Raw genomic sequence first — 21,308 nt, forward strand, 5'->3', positions numbered from 1 at the left:
CAACAGTCGTGAAACCACCCTCTTCACACCATGATAAATCATCATGTGTTTTCTGTCTCTGGACTCATTACTCGGTTATTCACACTTCAGATGATGAGGATGAACAGCATTTTCTGTGATGGTTTGTGTAACACTGGAGGGTGAAACTGCAAGGACTCGATAGAGCTAAACTACTGCAATGGTTGACCCTCCATTATAACATATTTCTTTTCAGTAATACCTGAGCAAGAGTTTGGGAGAGACACGCACATCATTGAGCTAAATGCCGCTGTCAAATTCTTATATTTTAGTTTGACTTTTTGCTGTTTTTAAATGTTCTTAATGCTAGTGAGTTTAAACAATTAGTCATAAATGAACAAAAAATGCTGAAACTGAAAATGACATGAAATATATTTAATAAGTCATTATATTCAATTTTCCTTTGTTTTTTCCTTTTTTCTGTGTCTTTATTTTCAGTTGCCTCTTGTTTTATTTTTAAGTTGCTTAAAACTTTGATTTAGCTACAATGGCACCATGCGCATTTTCATGAGCTAACAGTAAAACTGCAAACTAAATCTTCTTCCATTTGCTTTTCCTGTCTTTTTGATTTTCAATCTCAGTATCATATGTTTTACCTGCAAATCTGTCTTAACGTAGTCAATGTGTCTATCCAGTGTGTGTCTATCCACAGGTTTCTTGGTTAATATTGTCATGTCTCCCCAGCTGGCCCAGTTTGGCTAATGTGTGTTTTTGTTTTCATTTCTCTCTCCCTCTCGCTCACTACACGTTGCCTGGGCGGAGCTCATTGCGGGCTCCCGCCCCTAGCCCGCGCACCTGTAATTCACCACGCACCTGTGGTTCATTACCTCGCCAGCGTCCACTACTTAAGGCAGTGGCTGGGAACATCTCACCGCTCGACTATTGAGTAGATCCCTCGGTCGCATGTTTCTAGTTTTCTCTTTGTGTTTCATTGGATTAACCTCTCATTCCTGTACATAGGTTTGGAGCCCTGGTCGAGCAGAGTGACTTGTATGTAGCGTTTGTTTTCTATGAGTGGAGCTGTGTGAAGAATCACCTGTGTGTGAAGAGCCCCTGTTTCTGGATCTCCCCTGTGCACCCCTCCGGATTCCCCTCTCTCACCTGCACCCAGTGTTTTAATAAAACTGAATTGTGCTTTTCAGTCTGCGCTTGAGTCCATCCTGCCTCGTTTTCCCTAATATCAACATATTTGGACAATAAGGTAACGCTAACGCTAGTACTGGCGAGATACCATCATAACTCACAAATCAACAAACAATCCACAGTTTTCAGTCACGTCCCCTGCCCGGCAAAACAGTGCTCCACTGTGACCACAAATAGTGGACTGTCAGCAGTACTTCAGGACAAAGCACCTCTCTCAAGCCAAGACAATGTGGATCATCTTTCCATTGAGGAAAAATAAAGAAATGGGCACTTTCAAAGTGCAGACAGCTAACATGTATTTTACATCTGCATGGGTAAATAATGTCGCCATGTTAGAGGTAAAGACCAAGAAATTGTTCATTGTTAAAGCAAAGGTAAGTGTTACATAGCTACTTTTAAATTAACTACCACACTTAAATCTTACGTTTTGTTTACTTGGACTTTTACAGTGCAAGGCCAGAAAATTTCCAGTAGCATTAATTTGTGGTATTATTCTCGTGTCATAACAATAATGTTAAACAAATATTTTTTGCTGTCAGTAAATCATTCCTTAGATTTCTTCTGGTCATAATACAATGAGTGATATAGAGGCCTAAGCCTGTTTTACTCTCTGCAACCTACATTTTGGCATCATGATGATGCCTCTCCGTTTCCTGACTCTCAGCCCCCTCTTTCCCTCTCTGTTTTCTAGGTTGGAGTCAGTGGGTGTTTGGCTGGCAGAGTGGCCAACAGATGCTGATTTGTTAAACCTGAGAAAGCACAGCAAGACTCCTGAACGCTGCCCCATTCCCTGACACATTTCCCTCCACAAACCCACTTCACGCTGTAACAGAGTGGAGGGAAACAAAGTGACCAAATTTTGTTGTCTCTGATGCATCTGTCGCGGGGGATGGTGAGCACAACTGGACTGTGTTTGCACCTGGAAAAGCGCTGACTAATCCAGGCCAATTACAAGACAGGCACATTAAAGCTCGGCAACAGAGATAGAAGTCAAATCCCTCATTTGTGAAACCATGTGTGTTTAATGAACATCGCCATTACCATCAGAGCAGCCGATCGCAGAATGGAAATCCATTCTGTGAAGGTGCACAGTCGGCTTTAAGAGAGCGTACAGCGTTTCTCACAACGGCCCAAACAGATTCATTATTTGAATCGTAATTCCCCCCCCCCCCTCTTGGCACAATTAATGAATCAGACTTTTCATCGTCACAGCTCAGTGGGACCGAACAGGTCGGGTTATTAAAAAGTCATTGCCGCTTCACTTGGTGATCTCAGGCAAAGGGCTAAATTAGATTGGTAATGTATGATTGCCCTCAACTGGTAGTTATAGTCACAGTTTATGTTCATGAAGAAGCAGTCTCTGTATTTCCAGATAAAGGCTAATATCACACAGAGAAACGTCAATAGAGAGCTGCTGCTTCTTCTTTATTCTCTTTTTCTTTCATAACAAACATTCTCTTGTGAAATCTCTTATTATAGAAACATTTTCACATTTGAAAGTGTGTTCCGCCTGAACAGTTTCCTCATCTACTGCAACTATAACTGTGGAATGAAGGACGTCTTCTCTGTGTGCCTCATCTTCAGCGCTGGCCTCGTGTCTGCAATGCTGACAGGGGATAAAGCAGCGTAATAGCTGTTTGAATTGATCCCAGCCAAATGACAAGTCTTGACAGATAAGGTATTGTCCTTGTCCCGTGAAGATGGTTTGCCTTTTTGAGCAGGAAGCGACTGCGAATGGAGAATTTCACTTCCTTCCAGCATTAATCAGCTGAAGGGGATTTATTTTTTACATCCTTTGTTCGTCTAGTCCTGTGGGCACCTTCTGTCTTACCTCAGTTAAAAAAAAAAAAAAAAAGCCACATTATTGCTAAAGGGAAAGGACAATTACTGTAATAACCTAAGATTTTACCAGCATGGTCCCCTTTTTGTTACTTTCTCTTCATAATACTTCATTATATAGTATGTCTTTATTTTTTTGGTCAGCTTAAAATGACTTTTCCATCTCCGGAAGAAACGAACCTGAACAAGCCTCTGACCTTACCTGCTGATGCATATTTCTCTATTCTCCCCGTCTCTCCCTCATCAACCTCTCTAACCATTCCTTTCCCCCCCTCACTGAACTCACTGGCCTTTTTTTTTCCGAAATTCATTTCAGCCTTGATAGATGTACTAAGCACCAACGGCTTTTGATTTAGGCTTCTGATGCAGTCTGCCTCTCCTAACATCCACTTTGGGTGCAACGCTCCATCACATTGATTTCTGTGAAGATGAAACTCTGATTGAAAAGACTTCTCCTGGCAGCCGGAGGGGGCCGTGCGTGCGTCTTGCACCATTACCGCATATGAAGCAGGACCCTTCGATCACATAACTGCCCACTGAAGTGATGCCAGTGCCTATTTTAACTTATTTATGTAAAAATCAGTTCTACCTCACTTCCTCTAACATTTATTCTGAACTGTCAAGATAAAGGACACAAAGAGGCAATCTGTAATTAAATGCTCACATCTCGGGCATTTGCACAGCAGTGCTTACGGAGCGTGATGGGAAAGGTAGAAATAGTTTTTTATTTTATTTCCTTCTCAAGTCTTTTAATGCTTTTCACATCACAGCTACTGTTTTTATCCAGCAGTCTTTGTACTTGGATGATGATTCTGCAGCATGCTGTTTCTTTTTCAATGCCAGTGTTCAGCAGAAAGCAGTGTGCCAAGGTTGAAATCTTCATGCCAGAGTTGAGAATTCACATCCCATCTCAGAACAAGTGGTAATGTTCTTTATTTTATTTTTTCAAGTTGCTTGGCATATGGCAGGAGGAGCAAAGAGCTTCTGGATCCTGACTTGTCATTACCATTGTAAATTAATGTTTATATGGCTCAGGCTGGCTTTGGTGTCTATGTGTGGGTCGCTGCATGACTGTGGCTGGTGCAGGTGGAAGTGTGTCTGACATAAGAATGAAGGTAGCCTTTGCATAATTCAGAAGAACCTGTCTCCTTTAGTGTCCTATATCCCTTTCTACCCTCTCTCCTCTGCCTTTCTCTCAGTTCCACGTCTCCACCTACATTTAACCTTCCCCATTTTAAATATAACCTTCTCTACCGCCCCGACTGTCTGCATGTGTATCTGTTTTTTGTTTTTCTTTTAATATTTTGCAGCGCTTTAACCCCAGAGAGGTGATAACATAGGTGCACTATTCATGAGCAAGTGCTTTTCAGATCCGCCTTTCCTTTTAGAAGGGGATCATTATACCCGGCCGGCACACCCATGACAGTTTGGGGAAATGATTTGATCATCAGATTATTTAAATATGAATGAATGCAAGGCTCTGAATTAAATAAATATGGCGATTCCTTCATTTTATTACCTATCTTGTTCTTCACACGGAAATAAATGGCTTCTGGTTGAATTAGCAGGGGCACTAATGACCTCTTGGTCGTCATCAACAGAAGACTTCTTTGGGTAGCTGGCTTATCTTTGCGAGGAATGAAGAACAACTCAGAGAGCGTGTACATAACTTTAGTTTTTACAACTAATAGTGCAAGTTCCAATCTTTGATGTGCTTTTACCAGACTAGCAGGTTGTTACAACCTTTGTGCCAGAGAGATACTACATTTCCAGGTTATCAAAAGCCAGGGCACCACATTGTTGTAAAAAGCACTGGCATCAGTCAGCTTCTTTTGTTCCCTTTCACAGCAATGCAAGTAAACAGAAAAGCCTCTGTCAACCCTTTGTAATGTTGTCCAGGAGGTTCATAACTAGAACAAAGACACTCTGCTGTGAATAATGTAATTTGAACTCCATCCACAGTAAGAGAATTTATACATAAGTGGCAAACATTAGAGACAGCTGTCAATCTTCCATGGAGTGGACATCCCAAAGGTCAAACTGCGCAATGCTCGGAAAAAGTACAAAAAAAATCCAAGAGTGACATCTGAGATTCTGCAGACCTCATTTAGCATGTTACATGTCAAAGTTTATAAAAGTACAATTAGAAACAAACCAACCAAGCATAGATCATTTGTAAAGATTGCCGGGAGAAAAACCTCTCTTTAAAACTGGGTTACTATAGTTGTTTTTAATTCAGTTTAGTTTTCATTGGTTTCCGGAGTGGATTTGCTCATTTCAGTTTGCGTGAAAATGTTTAGTTTTAGTTTAATTATTATAGTAGGGATGGGCAAGATCTGAGGCAAGATTTAGGGAAATCAGTTCAAATGTTAGAATAAAACCCTTTGAAAGCAGTTGACTCACAGTCTTGTAGATATTCAAAGTCCCAATAAACATGTTCATCAAAGCCTCATCAGGTAAGCTGAAAAACCAAATTTTGCCAAAGTAGCTAATACTAAAACTAATATTTCCTCTCCATTTTTTTTTAAATTTTATTTTAGTTTGGTGGTCAGTTAGTTCTTCTTAATTTTTTGACATTCAATTTTCTATTTTTATTTTAGCAAACTTTTTTTTTTTGTTTCATATCTAGTTTTTGTTTTTAGTTTAGTTTTAGTTAACTGTAAAGAACATGACTGCATGACTTAGGTAATCAAAGTTACATCTAAACAAACCACAAGACTTCTGGAACAATCTCCTTTGGACAGATGAGACCAAATTGGAGGTTTTTGACCCTAATGCACAGCAACACATTCAAAGAAAACCAAACACGGCATATTTGCACAATAACTCATAAGCACGGTGGTAGAGGGCTGATGATTTAGGATTGTTTTGCAGCTATAGGACCTGAGCACCTTGCTGTCATTGATTTATCCGTGAACTTCTCCATATATCGGTGAATTCGAACCTCAATAACGTGAAGCAAGGGAGAGCTGCACTGTAAAGGAGAGCTGGCCTAAATTCCTTCACAGTGATATGTGAATGTGATGAAGGAATACAGAAAACGATTACTGGAAGTTATTGCTGCTAAAGGTTGTTCTACAAGCAAGGATCATGGAGTGTTTTTAATTTTTCCACACACTGCTTCTGGATTTGACTTAGTATATGTGAAGTAAATAATTACATGTTTTATGTCATGTTTTGTAGATCATCTGAGACTATATTTACCTAATTTTAGAATTTGCTCAGGATCAGGTTGATTTGATCATGTGCTGATATGTAAAACCTCAGAGCTGACATAGGATTGTCAATTTAACAATGATTACAGATTCTTCATTTTAGGATGATGATAATTTTGAGTTCACTAGTTTTCAGGTCAAAGAAATTTCAAATTAAAGAAAATAACGAACATTAAATCATTATTTAAAGGTTGTTATCAGCCATATACATTATATCATACTAGGGCTGTGTGCATAAGTCAAGTGGGCTAAATCACTGTGTGTTCCCAGTTGTGCCTTCTGTAAACATCTGATCAAAGCAGCACTTTCTCTCACATGCATCAACCATACATCATCACTGCCATCTTGTCGCAAATGTACCTGTATAATATTTGCATCAGAAAACAGACCGAGAAAAAATATAACAAACATGATATAACGAACATGGTGCCAACTACTGTACAGTACAATAAAGCCCCGCTAAATGGGCATATAGTATATGCGTATGTGTAATTAGTATTGACATGCACATGTTACACAACACTTAGAACATGTGTTTGTATTTGTTTTTAACTTAAGGACGCTGCCACAACTATCAGTGACCTTATGTGACCTTGTTCTTTCGTACATATTTGAAAAGTAGGCTAACGAAGATTTTATTTGTTTAATTTTAGTTCCGTTTAGTTTTGTCTGTTTACTAATTTAATGCATAAGCTCAGAGCGACCTTAAAAAATGCCTCGCCACAATTAATTCTGTGGGAAAAGCGAAGGTACGTTCATTTCGACACTTGCGAGGTGCCGTAGTACAGAACCCGGAAGTACGGATGATTTCACCCAAACAATCAACATGTAAGCAATATTTGACGATAAAGACATTACATACAGTTTTATATTTGAAGGCTCGTGGTTGTGTTGGCAGTTTTAGCCACTGCACTAAATCGTGCACTAGCAAACTAGTTTACTGTTTACAAAGAGGGAGCAGGCAGGGCTAAGTTAAAACTTCCCGTCTGCTATAGTGCCACATCGTCACTCACTGACAGCAAGGCTATAGTTGGTTTGTTAGTCAGTTAGTTAGTTAAAGGGTTTGTTTGGGTAGAAAACGGATACGAATTGATTAGTTTACCTCGACTGTGTAATCAACCGCTGTCAAAATGTTGTCATTTTAAAGAGTGTTAGCATAGAAAATTGTGATCCCGATGGAAGGAGAACTACACTCAAATTAGCTGTGACTAAAGAGTATTTCCTCATTCTTCTGTACAAAACCAATACAGACTCCGTTTATTTGATATTAACGCTGTTGTTCCTTGATGTTACTGAAGACGTTTATGTATGACTCCAAAGGATTTATAAGAGAGACACATGGAAGTCAAAGAATCTAGAATCTGTGAGAGAATTTCACAACAGCAAAGATCGAAGGTAGTGATCGAAATATAATACGAGTAAACAGTATTAATGGGATTTTATCAATGATTGTATACAGAATGTTTCTGCAGTCATTGTGACCATTGAAGTTGAAGTTAAGTTGCATAGGTCTTCTAGATTTAATTCTGGACAGCTATGGATCAGACCACAGATCAGTAATGGTTTGATAATTCTTGCTGCCTGCCTGTCTCCCTGATAGTCCTGATTAATGATTAAGATTTGTATACATTTAAAGTGCAGTGTTTCCCACAGACTCTGTTTGGGGCAGGTGAAGGGACCGCTGTCATGTACTGTAGCTGGTGACATTAGTTCTAGTCCTACTTTGCATCCCTTACAAGTCTTCCACATTGCTGCAGGTTCTGGTTAGAGCGGCTCTCCGGATCACAGGGGAAAAGCAGAGGAAGGACTGATTTCACCAGAGTGTGGGACAAGCAAGCCGTTGGGGAATGTAGGGGCCTGGGTTAGCTGGTTAGCAGTGATTGTCAACTGGGAATTGTGAATGGCATTAAAGTCACTGATGTAAAAAAAAAAAAAAAAAAGTAATTAAAAATTTGCAAAAATTAGTCGCTAAAATATTTCTTGCGCAACTAATATGCCAGGGCGCGCCGCCCAGATAGTCTCTGCATGGGGAAACACTAAAGTGCCTGCCTTTTGTACATAAGTTTGGACTATGTGACGAATGTACCGTATAATGCACTCACACTGTTTCTTTTTTTATTTCCACGCAGGGGTTGATTTTTGCTGAAAGTCATCAAGAGGCACCATCCTCCATGTGGCAAACCTCTGTGGAAGTATAAAGAAGGTGGCTGGAGGAAATTAATTATTTGATAGTTAAACTGCTTTTAAATAAGAACATCCACGTCAGCCATGGCTCGGGAGGAAGAGGAGCTGACAGTCAGTGCACCAAAGGAGGTGGACGTGTTTAAATCAGTGCATTGTCTGGGTTACCTGTCCAGCTTCAATCTCCTTGTGGCAGTCTGTGTTGGCATGTACGTACGCTGGGAGGTGACATGGGAACCCATGATTCTGGTTATCTTCATTCTGGGCCTCTTTGTCCTGGGAATTGCCAGTATCCTCCATTACTACTTTGCTATGGAAAACGCCAGCCAGAGCTTATTCCATTTGTGGTTCGGCTTTCTCCTTGGACTTTTGTGTTTCCTCAACAGCCCCGCCTTGGATTCAAATGTCAAAGAACTGGTCGCAAACTATCTCCTCCTAGCCAGTGTAGTTATGAAAGCAGTATGGGCCCTAACTGAGCGAATATGCTGCTCCATCTGCTACAAATCCACCTTGCTAACATCAGTAGAGTTACTGGAGCTTCTAGGATTTGGTATTGCAAGCACTACCATGCTTCTTCACAAGTCAGTGGCCATAATAGGCTTGGTAGTGGCCCTCGGTGCTCTCATTGTGGACTTGAGGATGAAATCCCTCCTAGCTTTGGCCAATTTGATCAGTTTTGCCTTGGTTACTTCTCTTGTGTTTTTCCAGGCCTTAGGCATTAATGCCAACCCTTATGCTTTAGGCTGCTACCTGGGCAGGCTGCTCTGTGAGCCTGTGTTGGATGTGTACTTCAGTGGGTTAGGCCCCACGGAGCGCTGGATGCCTGTGCTCTCCATGGGGAAGGTGTGGAGGAAGCTGTCCTTGTTTCCTCTGAGTCTGACTGAGATAGCCTTCTTTGTCCTTGCTGCTTTAAAGGTACACTTATAGCTATATTACAAATATTGAGGGTTTATTTTCATTATTTTTTTATTTAAACTTTTGTTTTGTCTTTCATAGCTTGGTTACTTGGACCTGTGGTATCTGGTCATCCCAGGTTTCTGTCTGTTTGGTCTTTTCTGGTCCATCTGCCACATCATTTTGCTGATCACAATATGGGGCTTTCACACTAAGCTGAGTGACTGTCAGAAGGCTTGGCGCGCCCAGCGGTTGAGTAGCCGGAGTCTGGACCAGGTCATGGCCTCCCGAGGCATCCGACATTTCTGCCTCATCTCAGAGCGACTGGTGTTCTTTAGTTTGTTGTCAACAGTGATACTCGGGGCTGTGTCCTGGCAGGTAAGACCAATGAATGAAAAGTAGATAAGACAAAAATGTTTAAATCTGCAAAGCAGGGTTGGATTGTTCTGTTTGATTTTCTATGAAAACTGCCATAGCATAGAAAGCATTATCCTACTCTTGTTATATTGCTGAGGTCCAAGGTTATGTTAGTCTTAGGCACTCTTTTTAATCATTTGCACTTTGGTAGTCGTGAAAAGGCCTCTATAAACATATAATACCCATGTTGGATACTGTGTGGAAGCATTCTAGTGGCAGTGTGTAGTTAATAGTTGCTCCCCAAACTCAGGGACTTCTGCTCTCATGCGAAACCAATTTAATTATACTTTAATATCCTTATCTGCTTGCATAAAAAGCAGCAATAACTTATTTAGCCCTATTAGACATTTACCTTGTAAGATTCTCATGGGCCCAAGTTCTAATTTGGGATGTGCACATTGTTGATGTCAGTTTCAAATTTGCCTGAGAAGGTGGAAGAAAGCTAGTGTTTAGCTTTTGTGTGTTTTGATGTTTTACGGCTGTGAAATTTTGTATTGCACACAGAAAACATAACTGGAAGATTAATGCAGTCTGTTGTAGAATCAGCAAGCCTTTGTGAAACAACGAATATTAAGAAAGCCAATCAAATATTTATGTTTACAGCTATAGTTGGTGAGCATTACGTTGGATTCAGTACTTTCTGAAGAGCTTACATGTGAGATCCACCCAAAAAAAGATTTTGCCTACTTGTGTGTGTGTGTGTGTGTGTGTGTGTGTGTGTGTGTGTGTGTGTGTGTGTGTGTGTGTGTGTGTGTGTGTGTGTGTGTGTGTGTGTGTGTGTGTGCATTGCATGTATTATTATAATTTCCTTTTATCAAAGTCAGTGTGGTAATGCATTTCAAAGTGTGGAATGAATGAAAAGCAGAATATTGCTTTTGTGAAACTGTATAAGAGTGATTTCCCTATTCAGAAGGCAGCTTTTGAATGCATAACTTAGTGCCAAGCTCTCATAAGAAACCCACCACTTCCACAGCTTTGGGCAAATTGATCATCAGCCGAGAATGATGATAGCAAAGACGGCTTTCGTACTGTATTGTGATTTCTGTGGTTTTAATGCTGCTATTTTAGGCTCTGGAAGAGGCTACCCTAAAATACAAGCTCAAATGCTGCAGTAATTATTCTGCTTTGGATTGACATTTGTGAAGTATGTTTATTCTAGTGTCTTTCACAACACTGTGTATCCATTTAGTTAGGTCCTTTCATGTTTTGTCCTGCGATAATAGCACAGTGTCAGTACCATGTTGTGTAACTGTCTTGCCGAGTGTCAACACCAATTAAGTGAGTCTGATTACCGCCGGTACAAGCTGTAAATGTTGAATGAAAGTGACTCTGATTCTTTGGCTTTTTGCAGCCCTCCAACGGTCTCTTTCTCAGTGCTTTGCTGGTGGTGCTGCCTCTCGAGTCTCTGGCGCATGGTTTGTTCCACGAGCTGGGCGGCTGCCTGGGAGGAACTTGTGCTGGCTACGCCCTGGTTGTACCTACCACTTACTGCAGGTACACCCTTCAGTTAAACTGTTTTGATTGGGAATATCCTCTGTTGTGGATGGTTTGGTTTGGGGGCTAAAAAATTTATTTGTTACTTGAGAAAAACAACAAAATGTAAACAGAATGCCCAAATCACGTTTTTAAAGCCCAGAAAGGAATCTGTAAATGTCCCTTTTATTCCCATCAACACGTGAAAATCAGTGTTTCAGGACATTCACATTGGTTTTACATATGGGAACAAAAAGCTGGCAATAACACCTATATATATATATATTCATTCATTTATTTATTTTTTCAATTTCAGCTGAAAGTTTAAAAAATACAATCAAACTGTTACAAATGAGAATCGTCAACTAGAAACTTGGACTGATCTGCTTGTTTTTCCTATAAAAAAATATGATTGTTGCTGATCAAATAATAATTGCTGTACAGTCACTTTGAAGTCCTGTGTATTATCAGAGCATGCTGGAGACAAATGTGAGCAAATGTGTCCAACAATTAAAGCTTGGCATATATTGGATCACGCAACAGGACAGTGATACCAAGCACAGCACTAAACGTCCTCCACAACGATATGAGAGAGTGGTAAAATCGTACAGAAAAACATTAGTTCAAGTTATTACTGCTAAATGGTGTTTTACAAGCTGTTTTCTACATGACAGCATAAAGACTTGTGTGAACTTTGGGTTTCAAATGACATCACACACTGAGAACATACAGCTTCTCCTTAACTGCCAGGTAAGCAAAGCTATGCTCAGCATACTCGACTAATCTCCACGTACTGCATGTATAGTAAACCCGAGCAAAATGCAGCGATGGAGCATTCCCACATTCAGACGCACTCAGCCGATGTCAAAGCCTTTACCACTCTCACCAGGAGTGGTAAACATGATCATTCTTCCGAACGTTCTCCTCACTTAACAAAAAACCAATGGGATAAATAGGCCAATAACTGCATAAACATAGCGCTAATGCTTGGGCCCTTGAGGGATCATTCCACCGATCCCTCCTCAGCATACCAAGTTATTCAGATGCACCCGTTTGCTGTTAGCCGCATCTGATGTTTCCACCACAGCCCACTCTGTTGACCATGCATTTTTTTCTTAATCACTTTATTTTTGAAGATGCCGCCATGCCTCATCATCTTAAACACCAAAAGCTAGCCATCAGTTATAAATATTTCCACATTCAAGAGCTCTTCAGCCATCCTGTTTGGGGTTTTTTTTTCTTATGTAATTATTGAATTATTGAACCTTTTAGTTAAAAGTTAGCTTTTTCGGTTAAATGGGATATCAATCTTAGTAGAGTCTAACGGTCTAGGAGATTTTGAATGCTGGCCCATGTCGTATTGGAGTCTTAGATGCTCTGTATGCAAGGCCGCATGTGCAGGATCCATAGGGAGGACTTGGAGCATGATGAGAATGCAGCAGAGTATAATCGACTGTTTGATGGCTGCAGATCATGTTTTCACAATGACAAGATTCCCTCTGGGAGATTACCGAGATATGGGTGAAAAGCCGAGGCACACATGCAACAACAGCAATGGTGAAACAACAGGAAGATAAACAAAAGAGGAGGGGTGATGTTGTTAACTTTGATAGAAGGTGGTGGTTAAAAGGGAAAAAAATGGACAGAGATAGCAAAGAAAGGGGAGGGAGAGGTGAAGCTGTGAAAGGGCTACGGAGGAAAGGATTGGATTTTTTTTAAGGATGAAAGAGAGAGTGTCACAGGGGAAGATGTGGTTGGAATCTCAAACCACAGGCCCTTACTCTCCTGGGCGTCATGAGATCTAAAAAGATTAGATGGGTTTGGGGGAAATGATGAGCTCACAAAGTCATGCTCAGGTTGCATTTTCTGCATTTTCTGATCAGGTGTAGTGTGTTTTTATAGCTAGCCTCAATTGTTATCATCATTAAGGTAATTGTTCATCGAACTTCCTTTGAGGATAGGAGTACTGCCTCGCTGTCAACCGATAACATCCATTTATTTGTCTCATAGCTGTAAAAACAAAAGCATCACTCTTCAGGCGTTTATTCGATAAACTTCCCCTTGGCAGGTTAAAGGGGAAAGCGTGGGCACGCGGCATAATATGATGGCTGATGTATGCAGGTGTTTGCAAGAATGACTTATGACTTTTTGAATAACTTCGAGCCCGCAGACACTGTAGAAAGCTGTTTCATAGGTATATGGATTCTTTCTCTGTGTTTCACAGCTTACTTTCTGTAACCTGTATCCACTCTCACTTTTATAAAATTACCTCGTCCGTAGGTATACACATGGAATCCTCCAAAAAGACACAATGATTTTCCAAATAAATTTGTTATGAAAAAATTATTTTCTCCAATGGAAATAAAAATAATGTATGTTGTACTGCATTTAACAGTGCTAGTAACAAAAGTAGTGCAATAAGCTGCCCACAATATTGATATACAATAGAGAGATCCTATGAAATTACACTGCAAGATATCCGTCTACCAGTATGGTATTCTGGTCCATCTATCCACCCATTTTCTGCCAATTATCTGGGGCAGAGACCCCACCTGCAGCCACATCCTATACGTCTTCTGAGACAACACAGACGTATTCCCAAGCAAGCCAAGAAATGATCCATGTATCCCGCTTCTTCCCTGTGGCCCCCTTGAGGTATGGAGGAAGCTCATTTCCACCTCTTACATCCACAATCTCTTTGTTTCACTACCCAGACCTTATGGTTGTAAGTGAGGGTAGGAAAGTAGATACTCCAGTAAATTGTTAGTTTCGCTCTCACTTCACAACAACAGAACGGCACTGCATCTGTGCCAATCTGCCCCTTCAATCTCCCCCTACGTGTGAACAAACTCCTTCATTTAGGGAAGCAACTTTGGTCACTTTATTTATAATTACTCTGGTAAGTCATATTCGTGGGGGAACCTGTTCAGAGCTCTTTCATGATTCAGTGAAAACATGCTTGGCAGGAGCGAATTAGTAATCACATGGCAGAGGGAGTGATATGACTTATTTGATATTGATTTAATCCCTAGTTAATAACGTGTTATGAAATTGTGTTTGGAAAATCGCCCTTAAGAGTAAGAATGGTGCTTTTATAAATTGAGTATGAGTATATATTTAACCTGTTTTTGTCATCCTACTCTGTTCTCCTTTGTACCATCTCATTTTTTGCTACTTTTTTATTTGCTTTCATTCTTTATTTCCTTCTCATCCTTGAGGCTAATGTCATTTCCTCCAGTAGCGATCCCTCGCTGGTACTTTTTGCATCTCCTATTCCCCCATCTCCTCTTATCCTCTCTTCTCTGTCTCCTCTCTCCCCAACAAGGGAGACAGCTACTCCACCCTGGTATGTCAATCTATCAACTTCTCACTCAGAAAGTAGATAAATAAAAAGTACACACCACCCCCCACCACCCTCCCCTTCTGCTGACAAGCCACCTAACTTGAGCCTCCCTCTGAGTAGATAAAAAAGATAAACATCAACAAGTCTTTTCTCACAGCCTTTCATCTTTCTCTTTCACCCAGCGCTGGTGGCCAGCCCACTCTCTTACCACCTGAGCAGGTGGAGCTATTGAATCTGCGCTCCACAGGCATGCTGAACAACATCCAGCGCCTCTTCTCCCACCACATGATTCAGACATTCGGCTGTGACTACTCTACTAGCGGTGTCACCCTGGAGGCTGTACTTACAAAGTTGCGCAACTTTCTGGAGCTTCGTACGGCAGACGGACCACGACATGACACCTATTTGATATTCTACAGTGGGCACACGCACAAAGGCTCCGGCTCCTGGGCTCTGTCAGGTGAAGGCCACAGATCCATGTTGTTATTGCTTTATTTTTCAATGTTTTTAAGTCTTGGAAAGTGGTCATACTTCATAGTCCATTCACATTCATTTAATTCCTAAATGTACTAGTGAGGCAAATAAAAAGAATGCATCCACGTAAGTATACAGCTTCAACTTCACCAGCTACAACTACAGATATTTCAGTATATAAATCCAGGGGATATTTAAACACCATTCAGCAAAGAGAATACATAATTAATAGAGCCTAACCAATATATCCAGAGTCCCAATGCATCGGAGCACTGATATATTTGGCTATTTTCAGATATATTGGTATCGGAATTCATAATTACTGATAAATGAACATTTAAAAACTGATAAAGAAACTGGAGAGAGTTAGGCAGCTTGATATCTATCAAAAGAACATGGAGTCTGCGTTTACCCCTAGGTTGCAAGCTTCTCTGAAGACATCTTTTTCTGATGTCTCAGACTAAATGAAAGTCCAATGGTGTTGCTAGTGCTAGGTGGGGGAGGTGGGGGAAGTTATAATTATTTCAGTTTTATAGTCGTTCAGTAAATCATTTAGAAAGTTTTTGGACATCCAGTTCCTAGCTTCAGTCAGACAAGACCTCAAGTGGCAGGTAGCAGTGAAAACTAGCTCAGTGTTTTTCCTCAAGGACTACTGTGCTAATGATATATAAAGGGGACCCAAAACAGACCCATGGGGAACCCCACAAGATATAGGAGCATGAGAAGATGAGCCTTTGGGAGTTGTTACAGAAGATTTACTGATTAGTTACCAAGCAAGCATGGCATAAGTGTGATCCAGAAGAGACTAATGTGAATTAAGAAAAACATTGGGATCCACCATGTTATATAGGAGAATTCCTAGGTCAACATTTCAAGAGAGAACGATCCTTTCTTTGTAGATATTCTGATTTATTATTAAACATTACATGTTCAGACTCTATTAATTCATTAAATTAGATGAGATCAAATGGTTTGTACATTAACTTGAAGCTTTTTGTAGAACAAAAGAATCGCTTGTTTTGGCCTTCTCAGACATCTCTGCTGCTTATTTCCTTTTTTGGAAACTGAAAGAAGATTAAACTTGACACATTCAGTCCTCACAAATCAAATTTTAGGTGCATCATAAGTTGCATATCAGCTTTCTCTCTTCAAAGCTGTCGGGCAGTTTTAACATCTAAGCACACATAATTGACGAAGATGTAAATCCGTTAAAATACAGGAAAAAAAATCAACACAGAAGTAGAAGTGACTACAGAGCTGTTGTTTCAGATAGCATTAGGTAGATATTGTATTCTGACTGCAGTCTCATTTGCATTACAGTCTAATTTCCATTCCTTTCATTTTCCCATTCTCTCAGTCAATCAGACTGATTTGCAAGGAATCAGACAAGCAAGCGTAAAGAGTTGAAATTGCTATGAAGGACTCGGCACAGAAGTTTGGCTCCAGTAGAGACGATTCTGTGAAAGTTACAGAGAGTCTACTGTGACATGAGCGTTCCCTCAGCAGAAATGAGAATCACAGCAGGTCAACACAGTGTCAGCTCCAGCTCTTCAGAGATTACTTGACGTATTATCTCTGCGTGCTGCTGCAAATAGTAAAAAAAGAAAAAAAATCCCCACCGAAAGCATAATCACTTCCCCTTAGTCACAATCCTGAAGGGTAGTTTTCAGTGGCATGCTCAGGGGATAACTGGAGACATTTTTGAAAAAGTGGGGTTGCTTCGACTGAAATTCAAATCAAATAAAGGATCCCTCTGGTTATTACGACCCACTGATGCAGTGTTGTCCACACTGGGATTCCTCAAAATAGTCTGGAAGTTCTCTGTTGATGACACTGGATGCATATATACAAATTTAGCTGTGCAGCAGATTCTCCAAATTGGCTCATGCTTGATGTTTTAGATATGTGAATAAAAGCCCATTTTCCCTTCTAAATATAAAGCAGTATGTGGCAAAGCTGCTTTGTATCCATAAATGGATTTCATTTTATTTTTCTCAGCCTCATTTATTTATTTATTTATTTACTTTCCTAGCACTGATGTTAGGAATAACAGAAATAATTTGGCAACAGACCTTCAATGTTTGTTCTCTGCCAAAATATACTAAATATAAATATACAGTCTATTAAGGTTGTTTTTGTCGTTGTGTCTGTTGCCGGGATGACAGGGGATTTTAAAGACAGTCCCTTGAGTAATAGTTGACAGATTCGATCCCTGCCAAGCTGCCATGTCCATCTATGGCCATATGTCCCAATGAATTGTCCTTGAACATGGAACTAAGTGAATAGCAGCTCGCTGACCTTCACTGTTTCTCTCTCAGAGAGTTTGGTAAATCAAACTAGTCATAGGATAGATTCCCAGTACGCGCTGTTCTTTCTGTTGACATTGTGGAGGACTATAAATACCTTGGAGTACACATTGACAATAAACTGGACTGGGCTAAAAACACCACAGCACTTTACAGGAAGGGCCAGAGTCGTCTCTATTTTTTGAGGCGACTGAGGTCCTTCAACATCTGCCAGAAAATGCTGAGGATTTTCTATGAGTCTGTTGTGGCCAGTGCGATCCTCTATGCTGTTGCATGCTGGGGGAGCAGGCTGAGGGTCGCAGATGCCAACAGACTTAATAAACTGATCCGTAAGGCCAGCAATGTTGTGGGGATGGAGCTGGACTCCCTCAAGGTGGTGTCGGAGAGGCGGATGCTGTCCAAGATAAAGACAATGTTGGATAACACCTCCCACCCACTCCATGACATATTGGTCAGCCACAGGAGCTCGTTCAGTGAGAGACTGAGATTACCGAAAAGCACCACTGAACGACACAGGAAATCATTCCTGCCTGTGGCCATCTCCCTGTACAACGCATCCACTTAACACACTGTTTGCTGCTACAGCTACACATGTTTCTTTTCCAAATATTTATTTATAAGTGACTTATGTATGTATGTATGTATGTATATATGTATATATTGTACTATTCTTAGTTAGCGTATTGTCTGTCTTGTCTTAATGTTGGTTTAAAATGGAGCACTGTAACAAAAAATAATTTCCCCCAGGGATCAATAAAGTATTCTGATTCTGATTCTGATTCTTTCTCCTTCTTACTATCTAATCTCCTGTAACTGTAGGAGGTGAGAGTTTCCATCTGGCCCAGTTGCTGGAGCTGTGGAAGGAGAAGAACGCCGGCCACTGTTCCCGTCTCATTGTGGTCCTGGACACAGAATACTCCCTCCCTTGGGTCAAGGAAGTGCGCAGGGTGGAGGGCATTTATGTAGCTGTGCAGGGGGCTGAGCTGTCAGCCACCATGGTGGACCCCGAGGCTGGAGATATCCCCTTGCTCGGGGAATTCACTTCTGAGTGGGTGGAGTTCAACTGCAACCCAGCCAGCGACACCCAGTGGTCTGAAAAAGGGCGGACCGTGAGAGCTGTTTACAGTGTGTCCAAACGCTGGAGCGACTACACACTCCATCTTCCCACTGGAAGTGATGTAGCCAAGCACTGGAAGACCCACTTTCCTAAGGCTACATACCCCATGGTGCACCTGTCCAACTGGTGCTGTGGCCTTCACCTGTTTTGGTTATGTAGCACATGTCTGCGCTGCTTCAGGAGGTGTAAACTAGCCTGGTTCCCACCAGCTGTTTTGGACACTGGGCAAGGCATTAAACTGGTGCACTCATAGATAAAAGGGGAAGTTGTCAGATAGCTGAATCAGTAAATTCATAAAGAGTCCAACTCCAAGAAACTTTTTTGTCTTGTTACAGGGGAGCATTTATATTCTTTTTGCCAGTTCTTGCTTTACAAATCCCAAAGTATGATGCAAATTTAGTTTCTAGTTTTGGACTTGAAATTTGGAATTGTCGAGTTGGGCCTTTCATGAATTAACCAGTTCAATTTTGAATCAGGATGTAGCAGCTGGGTATAAGATGTTTGTATAAAAATAAAAAAAAACTTGTGCTGCATACCAGTTATAATATCTATACAATCATATTTTATTTTAGTCTAAAATACTATAAATGATATAAAGGTTGGCCTTCAGTCAGCACCAGATTCCTTACATTTATTTTTGAAAAATGTTTATTTGCAGTGATTCAAGATATTGTGCCAAGTACATCACAAAAAGTCAATATTGGATTTCTGAGCCCAAAAGAATATTAAACTTAACAATCCCAGTAAATTAAATTGAAATAAAGAGTACTGAGGTATGATTGTGGTTTAATTAATTAGGACGAGGTCTAAGAACAGAAAACTCTCATCTTACTTGGCACTTTTCTTACTTTATGCTTATTTTAATTGTTATCTTATTTTATTGTCTCTGTTATTAATTGCATACAAAAACTTTGAATATGGTTTGGAAGGGTTTTCACATTTTTCTTTTGTTACGGTGGGCCATTTTATGTATGATAAAGTGCCTTAAAGATAAATTTCGAATCATTTATAATATTGAGTCTTATTTTTTTTATGTTATCTACACTAAATAGGCTGTAGACTGCTTATAAAAGATGGACATAAACACATAGTGGTTACTGACATCTGGATGTGAAGCCTACACTTCTGTTGAGTTTCTGGTGATTTAGACCAAGAAATGGGAGCTCAGCAAGAAAGTGTTTACTGAGGTCATGGAACAAGGAAGGGCTATTTTCTCATAGATTTTTATGAGATACCATTAAAAAAAACCAAAAACAGAAGAGTCATGATGTGCTCTTCCCTTTTGTCGTCACCATCTAGATAAAGAAGCAAAGTCCATCTTTTATATACAGGCTCTGATGTGGATCCTCGCCTTCCTTTTACATAAACTCTGTGAACTGATGGAGCTCTCTTTCTAAAGCCTTTTACCTGGCAGGATGGACAGCAAAAAAGCCATTGCGAGGCTGAACTTGGTGACACCGTTGGTTATAATGTAGAGAGGTCTAACCACGATGCCAAGCTGCCACTCTTGTTGTGGGATTCTTTCCTGATTATTATTGAAGTATTCAAATGTGCAGCTATCTCTGCACTGAACAAAGGAATATGCATTGGCTGTGAGACAGCATATTATCGCCACACAATGGCCCTGTCCTCATCCTGTTTGTTTACACAGATCAATGGAAATTGAAGAAGTCATTTGCTCTATACAAACCCATTCAAGTTTTCTAGCCATTTGTGTAAGCCATGCTGTGAAGCAGTGCTTCATAAGGCGCCAAAGCATGAAGAAACTGTCATTGCTATGCATTTCTGCACTGAACTCCAAAAGCCATTGTGACCATTCTTTACATGCTGATTTGTACCTTTCTGTCTCATACATTCCTGAAGTGCGTGGCATGCTGCCTGCCTTGTTTCTGATGAGGTTGAGTTGCATTATTGCGCCTCTCATGTCAGATAATGTCGGAGTTGCAGTAAACTTGAATAATAAACTGATAAAAGAATGCTGTCTGATGATGTTGAGGAGTTTGAAAGGGCTGAGATGTATAGAGAGAGGATCAGTTTGATGAAATTCAAACAGAAGGGGGGAAATAATAGATGAGAAGAGGAAGGCGAGAGTTAGACATGCTGATATCAGACAGTTTTATTTAACTGGCTTAACAGACAGAGTAAATAGAGACCCTGCACTCTGGAAATTCTAGTATTGCCTGGCAAATATTAACATTATTAGCTGGAGAGAAATGAAACAATCCATGACATACTATCTCTGAGGGATTTTCTCTGAGCTTTCACCTCAGTTAGTCCCAGTGCCCAGCTGAACGTGTTCAAGGCGCTGCTGGGTATTTTGGTGGTCCCAGAGATCAGGGCTGTGGCCTGACTCATGGCTGAAGGGTGGTATTAGGCATAGAGGAAGGTTGGGGAAGATCTTGGAAAGATGAAAGGTGACATTAAAAGCAATGTCTCATATCAGCATTCATTTATAACTTTTTTTTTTTCTTCTGACGTCCCCCTGAAGAACTGTCACATGGACTCAAGAACCTCTTCATCAACACCAGCTCTCATGTTCCAGCGTGGTTATCTGAACTCCAAGTAATTTGGATCTTGACTACTTTCAGCTTATGACTGACTCAATTAGTGATTATGTTGAACTTAACATTAATTGCTTATGGTTCGCAAGCTGTTCTGACAACCCTTCTTTTTATAAACAGCCTATTTGTTTATCAGTCATTTGCTTCTTTAGTTAGCATTTTCAGCTGTTTATCCAATATTTTAAGTGCACAGTTTACATTTTTTACCCTTATTTTTTTTTTATCCAGACATTGAAACTGTTAACCCTTCTAGCCCACTATTTCAACTTCTAATTATATTTATCAGTTCAGGTTTATTAACTTTTTATCCAGTTTTAGCCAGCTACT

At 40.4% G+C, this 21,308-nt stretch overlaps 1 protein-coding gene across 4 annotated transcripts; it reads left to right on the forward strand.

Moving 5' to 3' along the window:
• Window positions 1-1,986: 1,986 nt before the first annotated feature.
• Window positions 1,987-20,865, forward strand: tmem168a (transmembrane protein 168a). Of its 4 annotated transcripts, XM_085251971.1 has the most exons (7): window positions 1,987-3,710; window positions 3,844-3,922; window positions 8,345-9,311; window positions 9,393-9,668; window positions 11,059-11,201; window positions 14,706-14,983; window positions 18,123-20,865. In XM_085251971.1, the coding sequence occupies exons 3-7, from the start codon at window positions 8,484-8,486 to the stop codon at window positions 18,671-18,673; spliced, it is 2,076 nt and encodes a 691-aa protein (XP_085108097.1). In that variant the 5' UTR covers window positions 1,987-3,710; window positions 3,844-3,922; window positions 8,345-8,483; the 3' UTR covers window positions 18,674-20,865. The 4 variants fall into 4 exon arrangements, with proteins under 4 accessions (XP_085108097.1, XP_085108096.1, XP_085108095.1 ...); XM_085251970.1 differs by having other exon boundaries at window positions 1,987-3,922; XM_085251969.1 differs by lacking the exons at window positions 1,987-3,710; window positions 3,844-3,922 and adding an exon at window positions 6,958-7,043.
• The last annotated feature ends 443 nt before the right edge of the window (window positions 20,866-21,308 follow it).

Source organism: Mchenga conophoros, linkage group LG17, assembly GCF_057382185.1.
Source record: "Mchenga conophoros isolate Kocher_MC1m ecotype Shallow Benthic linkage group LG17, M_conophoros_male_GT1.1, whole genome shotgun sequence".
In the NCBI taxonomy this organism is placed as follows: Eukaryota; Metazoa; Chordata; class Actinopteri; order Cichliformes; family Cichlidae; genus Mchenga; species Mchenga conophoros.

Excerpts from the sequence above, each read along its gene's own strand:
- tmem168a (XM_085251970.1), top strand. The coding sequence starts at position 8,484 with ATGGCTCGGGAGGAAGAGGAGCTGACAGTCAGTGCACCAAAGGAGGTG. Across the intron at positions 9,312-9,392 it reads TTGTCCTTGCTGCTTTAAAG|CTTGGTTACTTGGACCTGTG; the intron begins GTACACTTATAG and ends TGTCTTTCATAG. Across the intron at positions 9,669-11,058 it reads TCGGGGCTGTGTCCTGGCAG|CCCTCCAACGGTCTCTTTCT; the intron begins GTAAGACCAATG and ends GGCTTTTTGCAG.